The sequence below is a fragment of the Polyodon spathula genome, chromosome 26, assembly GCF_017654505.1.
Source record: "Polyodon spathula isolate WHYD16114869_AA chromosome 26, ASM1765450v1, whole genome shotgun sequence".
Classification (NCBI taxonomy): Eukaryota; Metazoa; Chordata; class Actinopteri; order Acipenseriformes; family Polyodontidae; genus Polyodon; species Polyodon spathula.
This window is the reverse complement of record NC_054559.1, coordinates 4,394,040-4,407,021: the sequence shown is the minus strand read 5'-3', so window position 1 is coordinate 4,407,021 and position 12,982 is coordinate 4,394,040. Positions and strand designations below refer to the sequence as shown.

At 36.9% G+C, this 12,982-nt stretch overlaps 1 protein-coding gene across 6 annotated transcripts in view; it reads left to right on the top strand.

Annotated features, from left to right (window-relative positions):
* Positions 1-562: 562 nt before the first annotated feature.
* The window catches only part of si:ch73-103b11.2 (myosin phosphatase Rho-interacting protein), a 253,084-nt gene continuing 240,664 nt past the window's right edge, over positions 563-12,982 (top strand). For 4 of the 6 annotated variants that reach the window (XM_041229193.1, XM_041229192.1, XM_041229189.1 and 1 more), the window contains exon 1: positions 563-1,494. In XM_041229193.1, coding sequence (XP_041085127.1) covers positions 1,375-1,494 — 120 coding nt within the window. In that variant the 5' untranslated portion in view covers positions 563-1,374. The remainder of the gene's footprint in view (positions 1,495-12,982) is intronic. The other 2 variants (XM_041229195.1, XM_041229196.1) reach the window with 1 other exon arrangement.

Sequence of the window (12,982 nt, the reverse complement as noted above, 5' to 3'; positions counted from 1 at the left end):
CACGTTCCTCTTGTATGGCTGCAAATAAGTTACACAGGTAGTTCATGAATTCTAACCAACTCAATGTTTATTTAACATTACACATACCACTACTCGTCATTTTAAAGTTCTGCACTGCAGAATGGCCTGTAGTATCTCAGGACTCCAAACTCGTCGGCTGTACTATGAATGGGTGTCTCCCAAGGCAAAACATACAGTATATTGACATAAAAATGTATGAGGTGACACAGAACTGTTTCAAGTTTACACTAATGTTTAACTAATTGAAAATGTATAGCAAAGTAAACATGAACACACGAGCTCGATAGACACATCAAATACACGTATACTTTTTAACCTCCCTGCTATTCAGTTGTTGAATGGGCTATTCCAAGACATCGGGCTGTCCACCAAGCATGAAACCAGAAGCCCCGCCCCACTCAACTTTTTTTTTGTTAATAGGCAGAGAAATTAAAGCCTACCTAGTTACCATCACGGTTCTAATTTTCTGATTGGTGAAGTTTATGTCAGTCACCACCTCCCTCCCGTTCCCCATGGAGCTATTCCAGCTGCTTGCTGGAGAGATAGTTACAACGTTCCCAGTGTGGCGCAAGCTGCAATTTGCTGTGCTTTAGAGGAGTCATAAACAATAGCTCAACAAACAATTCTGGGGACTTCAAACGCAAAGATGGACTTTTTGAAATGTGTAGTCTCCTTGGTCCTGGGAATCTGATGAAATCGGACCTGTGCAATCGTTTTTTTCGGTTTTCCTGTTGCTTGGGAAGTTGGCACTCTCCGAGATCTGCTGTAAAATTCCTGATCCACTGGACCTGAACTGACACGGACACCGGGGACCTGGGATTGTGTTAATATAACTGGGGATTACTGTCAGTGTGGGGGCGGAACCCGGTTGATAGTTGTACTTTCGCACAGTTCTCTCCGCCGGACTGGCCGGCATGACATTTGGCTATTAATAAAAAACATTCTATTTTCATTTGGTTCAGATATTCATAGCGATGGTAAAAAGTATTCCTCGTCGTGTAAGTTTACAAGAACAGAGTTAATGATATAACAAATACTCATGGAGCTACGGAATTAATAGTTTTTTTTTTTTTTTAAATAATTATTTCTCTCGCTTGTTTGCACTTGTTTGTGCATTGTTACCGTTTTTTTTTTTTTTTTTTGTAATTTCTTGTGTTATGAAATTTGCAGTTATGTTTCATGATTCAGTTCTGGAAAACACGAAGACTTCATTCAGAAGAAGGCATGTTGTAATACTGTAGCACTCCCGTGGGGATATACATTGCACAACAAAGAATATCCATCCCAAGTTTGAACTGAGTTTGACGTTTATTACTCGTTTAATTTGTGGGAGAAATTCTAACCCGTTCAGCGATGTCGTTTAAGGATAACCCTTGCAGGAGATTCCAAGCCAACATTTTTAACAAAAGCAAATGCCAGAACTGTTTTAAACCACGGGAGTCACATTTATTGAACGACGAGGATTTAAATAAGGTACGTTTTTGTTCTGTTTTATATATAAAACAACTTTTTTTTTTAAACTTGGGTTCTGCGTAACCTTTATCTATCTATCTATCTATCTATCTCTATCTATCTATCTATAGTACTGTACGTCACTTTAGTCTAAGACCAATGTTTTAAGTATTTTATTTATTTGATGCTGTACTCTATTTCCATATGCTGTAACTCATATACGGGATGTCAGTAAGAAAGAGTAGAGGCTTGTATTCATGTTAGCTTGACCTACAGGAACATTCCTATATATTACACTGTGATACATGTTAATAATCAATACCTGGTCACGACCACTCTTTCGAGTAGTTTTAAAACAGTCCGCAGGACAGCATTCCTGCAGATGTGACAGGGCCGTGCAGAAAACAAACCCACTTATGATGTATTTTCTTGGGCCTTCTCTTGGAACTGTGAAAATAACCTTAGATATACGTGCACACAGCCAATGCTACAGTTTAGAAGACGGGTCCATGTCTAGCTGCTTGTGAATTGTAATTAAAACGTGGGTCATTCGACGCCAGCTCAAACAGAAAAGGGGCATTTTGTTGCCGACCATCTCAGATTTTGCTTCACCTGGTGTTTTTTTTGGTCCTGCAGAGTTCAGAAATGCTATTTTTTTCTTTAATTTCCCCTTCGAGCTGTGACCTGGTAAAGGTCAACATAAAATGAAAAAGTGACCCTGACTCACTTTAGGGGAGACGAGGGGTAAGTGACGAGTTTTATTCGAACTTCAGCCCAGCCCTTTATCCTGTAAGGAATGCGGGTCCTAAAATGTTAGTATTGCTGTAAGAACCATAGGGACCACTCTTCCAAATTTTGTAAAATATTTTTGGTTTCAAGCCCCCCTACTGGTTATTATTAACCCCCGGAATTTTGAAGCAAAATCTTAGACGGTCGGGCAACGGCTGTGGTTGAGTTGGTATGAATGACCCACTATTAAACTCACAGGTTAGTCTTTATTAAAACCCAGATTTGTGAATAAGCAGCAGCTCCTGTTTGTTTAACTACAGTAGAATAGTACTACTGTGTTGTTAGTAAAAGTATTATTTGGCTCAGGGATCAGACTTTGAATAAGGTTCAGGAGTTACTGAGGAAACAACCATTTATCATTATGGGTAATACACGGTAAAAACGTGTCCCTTTTTGACAGTTTCTCCTAGCCTATATGTCTTCCAAACAATGTTTGTATGTGTGTGTGTGTGTGTGTGTGTGTGTGTGTGTGTATATGTATATATATATATGTATGTATATATATATATGTATGTATATATATATATATATATATATATATATATATATATATATATATATATATATATATATATATACTGTATATACACACACAGTGTTTAAAACACGTTTATTTGATGAACATTTTCTTTATTTTCTAGCAAGTTCTTGCATAGTAACAAATCACTGACATGCTGAATATATTCCTTTCTGTTAGCTAGCTATGCATAATCATTTCCCTCTACTCCTTTTATAAAATTGCAGTTATCTTGATTCCATATATGTATATATGTGTGTGTGTCTGTGTGTGTATGTACACAGAAAATACAGTACCAAAACACTGCGCTGTGGAGACTGATTTCCAGACCCATAGACACAGTTGTGCTTTTACTGTCTTGGTATTCAAAAGACGGCCCTTTGACCGCAGCACTGCAGTGGAGCTGTAAGGTTACTCCGTTTATGCTTGTGGAAAGTTTTGAATAACGCTCTCTACTATGGCATTTATATTCACCACAGACAGTTGCATCAGTAGGCGGCAAGGTGCTATAACAAATTATATGTCTGCTAAATGACCTTATCCATACACATTTACATGCCTAAGAGCCTTTGCCTGAGTGGGGCTGTAATTCTCTACATACTTCCAGTTCACAGATTCTGGTACTGTGAAAATGGAATTTAAGTGTGTAGTAATTATCTGAAACAAAAACACATTAGAGATATAAAAAAATGGCAAGTTATCAAAAGTGCCTTGCAATTTAGTGTAGATATCAGAAACACACGCCATGTTTCAAAAAATAATTGGGGCAACCTTGTTCCGCACCAAGCAGATAGACACAACTGTAAAAGCGGTGTGGGTCAAGGTTGCCCCACTTGTTTCGACTAACTTAGCTTGTGTTTTTGATGCAAGTTCGATCCGCTTTTATCGTGCTGAAAAATAAAGCCAAGTTACTAGAAACAACTGGGGTAACCTTGACCCCCACCGCATTTAGGGTTGTGCCTATTTGCTTGGTGCTGGCCAAGGTTGCCCCAATTGTTTTGGAGATCAAGAGGAGAATCTCAGGAGGATGATGATGATGACTTGAAGAATCTCAAAAAATCTCAAAATGTAAAAAATAACGAGGTCCCAAGAATTCTGAGCTGGCTGACTTCATCTTTCAAAATACTTCTTGTTTCCTCAACTAATTGTGTAGCACTGACAGTATAACACAACATGCTTGCAAACTGAATGTTATAGTTTCAATCAAATCCCACGCATGCCAGACTATTTTTATATTTATATATAAAAAAAAAATTGCAGACAAATGTGCCATTTTAAAACAGAAATAAATAATTAGATATAAATGATATAGACATCACAGTAAGTATTCCCTAACCATGTTGGCAAAACAAGTTAATTGTCATTAAACTCAGATGTCCTGTAATATACCTATGTGTGGGTAAAAGTGCTTGGGGTCTGCAAAAATCTGCAAATAAATGGAAGAAAAAGAAGGACATTTTTACCTACCTTTGGCGACTTATTTCTCTTACTGTATGACAGGTATTGATTTCTTTTTTTTTTCTACATTTCACCTAAGAGTGTGGGGAACTGCAAATTTAAAAGTAAAATGGTGCTTTTGGCCGATTTACTTTTCCTGCGCCGATACCCTGAAAACACAAACTATCCTTGCTGTATAGAGAGTCTCTGGCAGTTCTTGGCGTGAGGAACTACCGTTCCTCTAAATCAAAGATCTTCTATATACACAAGCAAATCAACTCCGCCTTTTCTTCTGTCCCTGTCGAACCGGTGCATAATGGGAATCCAAAGAGTTCCGGTAGCGACTTATCCCCTATCTGTGTAATGTAAAATCTGCCTTATTTCCTATTCCAAGCCTCTTCACCTAGATTTGTTTAGAGGCACCCCTTCTTAACACATACATGTTATTATTTCTAAGGTCAATGTTTTCACATGGCCTGACTAGAGCTCTTTATCGCCGAAGTGTTGTCAGAAATTGCCACTGTCATGCATATTCATGAGCAGTCAAGACTGGGGCGGGGTTTGTTGTCAACGATAGACAATAACTAGTACTACAATATAATGCCTTGAAGGTTGTGGCAATGTTGAAAAAAATAGTAAAATCTCCTTTTTCATTTTTCAGCGGGATGATCTTTTGATATCCGTAAATCAAATATAAAGTTTAAAAGGATATAAGTAAAATACATAAAATACATTAAAAGCTACTATTGTTAGAGTATTCAAAACTGTTCAGTCATGAATTGCAACTGTAATTGAACTAAGAATATAAATACAAGCTAAATTAAAAAAACAGTGCTTTAATTGGTAAGACATAAATATACATAGTATTTTTACTAGTAGACACTATTTTCAATGACATTGTATTTTTAATAACTTTTAATAATGTGTAAATAATACATATAAGGAGAAAGGATGTGAAACAGACTACATCCTATGACCAGTTTCTTAAAGAAATACATCATTTTAAATGAAGCAGTTGCTATTAATTAATAGATACAGACAGTGGACACTGTATTTTTAATAATAAGGCATACTTGCAACTTTAGTATCCACATTCATTTTCATTTTATGTATTGCTCTGTTCTGTCCAAAACTATTTGTATTTATCACAATTCAAATCTTCAGGCATTATGTCAATTCATACAGATAAACATTAAAAACAGATATATAATTTATACAATAAATGCTGCTTATTAGCAATTCTGATAAAGACACCTTTTGGTTTTTAACATTTTTACAGGAGCCAATCTTATCCTACAGTGCCGAGAAAAAGTTTGTGAACCCCTTAGGATTTTCACGTATTTCACATATTTCAAACCTGCAATGTTATTAGATCTTAATCTAAGTCCTAATAATAGATAAAGATAACCTGATTAAACAAATGACACAAAAACATGATACTTTTTTCAACATTTATTTATCCACGAATGATTAAACATTCAATATCCATGTGTGAAAAAGTATGTGAACATTTAAATTCAGTAACTGGTGGCACCCCCTTGAGCAGCAATGACTTCAACTAAGCATTTCCTGTAACTGTTGGTCAGTCTGTCACATCGGTTTTGAGGAATTTTGGCCCATTCCTACTTACAGAACTGCTTCAACTCTGTGACATTTGAGAGCTTCCTTGCATGGACAGCTCACTTCAGGTCCTGCCACAACATTTCGATGGAGTTTAAGTCTGGACTTTGACTAGGTCATTCTACAACATGGAATTTCTTCTTCTGCAGCCGTTCTTTTGTAGATCTGCTTGTAGTTTAGGATCATTGTCATGCTGCATAACCCAGTTTTGGTTCAGCTTTAGCTCACGGACAGATGGCCTGACATTCTCTAGAATCTTCTGATACAATGCAGAATTTATGGTTATTTGAATGATGGCAAGCCGTCCAGGTCCTGAGGCAGCAAAGCAGCCCCAAACCATCACACTCGCACCACCATGCTTGACAGTTGGGATGAGGTTCTGTTCGAATGCAGTGTTTGGTTTTCGCCAAACATAACGTTTCTCATTGAGGCCAAAAAGTTCTACCTTATACCTTTGACTCGTCTGTCAAGAGAATATTGTTCCAGAAATATTGTGGATCATCTATGTGCTCTTTGGCGAACTTCAGATGGGCAGTAATGTTCTTTTTAGAGAGCAGTGGTTTCCTCCTGGCTATCCTTCCATGAACACTATTCTTGTTCAGTCTTTTTGTGATAGTTGAGTCATGAACACTCACATTAGCCAAGGCGAGAGTGGCCTGCAGATCTTTGGATGTTACTCTGGGGTTCTTTGACTACCTTGATGATTTTCCGGTTTGTTCTTGGAGAGATTTTGGTAGGACGACCGCTCCTGGGTAGAGTGACTGTGGTCTTGAACTTTCTTCATATGTAGACTATCTGTCTGACAGTGGATTGGTGGAGCCCCAGCTCCTTAGAAATGGTTTTGTAACCCTTTCTAGACCGATGAGCATCAATAACTGTTTTTCTGAGGTTCTCAGAGATTTCTTTTGATGGTGGCATGACATGTTTCCACACACCTGTATGATGAAGACCAAACTCACAAAGTTTCTGATCTTTATATAGGGTGGGGCCTCCCAAACTCACCCCTGAAGATCTACCTAATTATTTAATCACCTTAATTGAGCTGATAAAACCAGGGGTTCACTTACTTTTTCCCATAACCAGAATCTTAATTACTCATTGTTTGTCTAGTGCATACATCATTTTGTTTCAAAAAGACATGGAATTGGTTAATGTAAACCCTATTGGATATTTAAGAAAAGACTTGGTTTTTTGATTCAAGGCGGCTAGCATGGTAAAACTTTGGAATTTCCATAGTTATCATTGGGGTTCACAAACTTTTTCTGGGCACTGTATGGTTTTTCGCTTGTTAACAACTTTCAGATAATGACACCTTTTTGACAGATACCAATAAGCAGCATCTACTGTATAGAAATAAAGAGCTGAATTCAGGAGTTGTAAAACTTAAAGATCCTGCAGAAAATTGAAAAGGGAGATATTACTTTTTGCATTTTTTTTTTTTTTTACTGTGTTGTCACAATTAAAATCGGAACACCTCTGAGACATTAGTACTGTTTGTAGTAGTGGTTGTAGTAATAATAATAATAATAATAATAATAGTAATAATAACTAGAACTGCCAGGCAGTTTTACGGCTCCCAAGCCCCAGTATCAGTACCCATCAAAGCGTGTTTAGTTCTCAAATCAAAGTTTAAAATCAGCAACTTCAACTGTTCCACAGAAGATGATTTAGAAGTTAAAAAAAAAAAAATGCGTCAGACAGCCATCTTGTTTAACGCGAGTTTCTTAAGTCAGTTGTATTGCTACAGTGTCAAGGACGATGCTTGTGAAGTTTCGAGTTAGTCAAGTAAACCGTTTGTCAACTGAGGCAGTTTTAAATTTCAGACGTAAACATACATCTGTCGGCCATCTTGTTTTATAAAACATACCCATTTTGACATATTTGTATCCCATTGTTACTGGGACGATAACTACCAAGTTTGAAGTTTGTTGGACAAACAGTTTTCAAACAGCAGCAGTTTGTTGTTAGGGGTGCGTTTTGATAAGATTTGTGGCAGTCATTTTGACATTAAAATTTATCGCAGAAACTTCTGCTTTGCAAACTTGATGTGGGTTTGGATGATATATGCCAAATGTCAGATCAGTCGCTTCACCGCATCCCAAGAAGATTTCGAAAGGTTTTATCTAAAAATGCTTCAGTGCGCCAATTGAAGGACGCAGCAGCACAGTTTTTTCAGCATCTGACAGCCAGTGTATCCAGCTTGTTACCTGCCAGGTCAGAACCTGATCAGTCACACAGCTTTGAAGCAGCAGCAGTAGTCTAAAGTTTTGGGAAGAAAAAACAAAAAAAACCACAAAAACTTTAACGATAGGCTTCTCAACCTTTGGCTGGGAAGCCTAATAAAAATTTTAGGCCTTATCTACCCTCTACCAAACCAAACCCCGCCTCAGTCTTAACTGCTCATGAATATGCATAACAGTGGCAGTTTCTGACAGCACTTCGGTGATAAAGAGCTCTTGTCAGGCCAGGTAAAAAAATTGATCTTAGAAATAATAACAAGTATGTGTTAAGCAGGGGTGTCTATGTAAATCTAGGTGAATCTTGTTTAAAAATGCAGTTGTTTTAAAAAAAGAAGGCTTGGAATAGGAGATGAGGCAGATTTTACATTATATACATAAGGGAAAAGTCGCTACCGGAACTATTTGGATTCCCATGATGCACTGCTTAGGCACGGCAGAAGTTCCAATGTTAAATCGTTTAATCCCAAAATATTAAACGCTGGAGAAACATTAACTGCAAACCTGAAATGACAAAACCAAAGCTTTTGTGTTTTTTCTTTATATATATATATATATATATATATATATATATATATATATATATAGATAGATAGATAGATGCTCTCGTCTTAGTATGTCACTGTTAGGCACGACTCCACAATTCAGGATTTTTTTTCATTAAAAAACTATGTAATATTTCAGTGACCAGCCATTGTGTCAGTATGTTCACTGCACAAAGGCTTCCACTAATTCAAACGTGTTTCACCACTTTCTGTGTACTTGTTAAACAATCCTGTGATTGTGACCTGCTTGTTTGGTAATTGTTTAGCCTGAACTTCAAGTTTGATTTTCTTGTTTTTGTGTGCTGCCTGTCAAGGTGCTTGTCAATCACGATTTCTGTGAATTCGTGATGCCATGAATTTTCCTGGGCCCTACATATAACGCTAGTATGATATGTTCTCAATCTGTATCTAGTTCTTATCTACTTCTCACACAGCCGAAGTAACGTTGCCTGGTCCGAAGTACTCTCTCACTGACTGCGGTACTTTTAACACACGCTGAGGCACCAATAAAGTCAACGCCTTAAGTGAATATGGTTTGCATATCATATGCCTCCCTCGTGGTATTTTGTGATGTGATTAGCATATGCTTCCACACACTAACATTATTCATTATATTTAAATGACTCGAACGCTGTACTTTTTCCACGCGCTAGGTTGCCTGTCACTGGTTTGTGAATACAGCAGGTGTACACAGCATGTAGTAAAGGGGCTTACTGCGTGCAAAACATGTTACTGCTGCTTAGTGAATGAGGGCCTAGGAAGAAAGTTCTACATAATGCTGAAGGAAGCAGTGAAAGAGAATTGAAAACATTTTACAGGCTTCCACATTAATTGTTACAAATATTCTAGTTGAATACCCTTTGGCTGCATATCAAATAAGCTGTTGTCTTCTGTCCTTAGATCTCCTTTGTTTGATGAATTTAGAAGCATGGTGTTGAATTACAAACAGACTAGCATCAACAGGTTTTCAAATATAATGCATAGGGCTAATGCTAATGCAGTGAACTGTTCTATTCAACCTTTTAAAAAAGGACAACAGTTTTATAACCCCCTCCTTCACTGTATCTATTTACATAAATATCGTGGGTTTGACTAAAAATCATTGTTGCCAGCTGCATCTATATACATACAGATATACATACATATGCATACATCCTTTACAAAGCTGACTCAGCAGCCTCATTTGACAGTGCTGTCTATGTTCTACTGTGAATAAAAGGATGCCTTATAAAGACATCCACAATGAATTGATGGAAATTAATTTCTGTACATTTGTACACCGGCGTCATTATAGAAGGCTCAGGCTTCCTCACAGACTGTCCGAATGTTAAAATGTGCTTGAGATCTTCTGATCCCTCACTTTGGAAGAAATACCTGCACAGGGAATATTGTGGAGCTGGCAGTACCGTACAAATGTCATACTTCACATACTTTTGCATACAGATGACTGCAGTGCAGGCATAATTGGTGATACAAAGCAGGTCATGATATAAATCGGGTTTCACGTTTGCCGATGAGAGCACATTAAGAGTGTGAGAAAAAAAGAAAGAAAACTAACGGTGAATTAAAGAGCAGTGTTTAAATACTGTTAATTTAGTCGTTCTTTACATTTAAACACATGCATATGGTTTACGACAGGACAAATATATTTGGTATTAACTGGAACAAAACAGTTTGTGTCATTATCTAAATTAAAGGCATGACTTGTCAACTGATGAGAGCTATCAATTGTAATCCGTTAAGACTGCCCATGCGGCATTTGACAGGCTGCACAAAGTGCCAGTTTATTAGCCGAGATGATCATTGGTTGTTAGTTGCATTGGAAATTAATTCTATCCTGTGGTTACTTAGTAAAGCCCGGCCTCGCAGCATTTGACAGACTGCACAAATTAAGCAAGGTGATATAGAAACGGGTTCATCTGTATCTGGAAAGCACTTATCCAATTGTCACGAAAGTTGGTATTAATGTTATTGTCTGTAAGTTATTGAGAATATCAGATTCTGGGAAGGCATATCTGTTCATCCACCTGTCTGTATGTCACATATCTGAAAAATGTCTTATCAAATTGTAATTAAACATGTCATTGAAATTCTTGTTTTCTATTATTTTGTACATACTGTTGATATATGCCAGCTTTTTGTATCATACTGAAAGCTCTCATTTTTAATTTACATCTGTGGATGGGTGTTACTGAATTACTTGTTATTATGTATAGGATCTAAAACAGTAATAAATGAGGATTTAAAACTCCCCTGTTTGTGCACTTTTCTGGCTCTCCGTGGTGTTGCTATGGCAGCAGACTCATTCCAGCTCAAGAAGTCCAGACTGTGTCCAGGCCTTTCCTTTATAGTGGCTGGTGATAAATATGTGATGAAGAAATGGTTCCAAGATAGGCAAATCATGGTACAAATATGATACAAATTCGTATGCTAAAGAACTTTGACATTATGTTTTCACCCCACTGTAGATGGCCTAGACCAGTGGTTTTCAAACTGGAGTACTGTGGGGGGGTGGGGGGACGAGGTTAACTCTATGAATACAGCTGGCTGCTGACAGTGAGTGAGGGTTGAGAGCACACATGGCTAATTTACATATTGAAATAGCAGGGCGGTGGCTACTGCAGTCTGTGGGCTAAAAAAAAAAAAAAAAAAAAAAAAAACTCTAAGGATGTCATTGTATGATAAAAATGTGTAAAGTTTACTAGGTAAGTTTACACTCTGGAGTTTAAACAGGTCAATGTTTTATCTACCTTTTTATGTTTTTAATTAAAAGTGGCAATGCTTGTAGCTGCTTTTTCATTATTAATTAATTCACTGAAGAACTAATGCGTCGTGTGAGTGCATTCCCTACGGTTCCACAATGGTAATTATTAATAAAAGCAAAATAATATTATTTATTATTATTATTATTATTATTCTTATTATTACAAAAATGGAACCCCATGATTAAAAAAAACAAATCAATCCCTAAATCCTGGGATTGGGAAGTGTCTGGAATTGGATTCCCTACTCAGCCCTATTGAGTGTGTTCATGTCATGCAGCGAGTGCCCATCAACAAGCTTTAATTGTCTTACAGTTGATTAACATGAACTTCTGCACTAAACACTTTAACATGGAAGCGTTTTGCTAAAAGTCATTTTTGACTGCATGATATAAATATCCCCTTTCTACTTTCAACAAATTAGCTCTTGGAAATAATTACTTCAAAACAATGTGCTTATTCTGGCTGGATTCGATACTGCACAAGACACACATAGCATTTTACATTGCCCTTGCTCAAGTGTTCAATGATAAAATTTGAGTTAAGAAAAATGTGTTTTCTTTCTACACGTATGCATTTGTTGGAAGAAATGCATGGCTTTTGTTCACAATTGCTTTTTGATTTTGTTTTAAATTGAAGTTCAGTTTTTTAGATGCATAACCTGTTTTTGGCCTCTTAATTTGGACTTGTTTCGGCATCCTTATTGGATTATTGGAATAATTTAACATAGCATTTTTAGTTGGTGCATTTGCACCATTGCTAACTAATTCAATTGTATTTTGTTAGTTAACAGCAGTTTTCCATTAACAATACTTAATCTAGTAATTACAAAAGACCATTGTTGTTTGCTGTTTTTATGGGTATATTATGACTAGGGGTCTATTTAACGGGTACATCACCGTAAACTATCCTAACCTTGCTGTTCCCGAATGTATTTGGTCATTGTATAATAATCTGTATGCGCCCAAACATCTGCATAATGCCTGCTATGTCAAAAATCACTGTTCTCGAGCATCTCTTCGGAGCCAAAAAACATGACTTCATCATGTACCCTCACATGTGCTCTGAAACATACCAGTGCATGCCCAATGAAGTGTTGTATTAGCTGTATTACCTCTGTGTGGAAGCACACTAGTCTGTGTGACAAACATGGTCCGTCTAATTTTCCATAAGGAAGGAACTAGTACCTGCTTTCGTTTTGTGTAGTAGACATCTTGCTCACTGTACGTGTTTCCTTATTGTATTTTGATGTATTATTATGATTAATGTTGCATTCAATAAAACAAAAAAAACAAAAAAACTAAAAAGTCTGTGCTGTGCAAGTGGTTGCGGGGAAAAGAAAACCAAGACAGAGTTGTTCTCATTTCCAGTTAAAGAAGGGACCTACCCCCAATTGCAGCAGCACTGTGTTATTACAATATACATCTCCTGAGTCTTAGAGGTAGCTCCAGCTGATTCAGAATGTTTGCAGAATGGACACATATCAAATAAACTAGCTAATGAGATTTGGAAACAATATATTTCCTTATAGAATAGGGCCTTTGTGGACCTAACAAAATAAATTATTGCTTTTTAAAAAAAAAAAAAATTTTATCCTTTTGG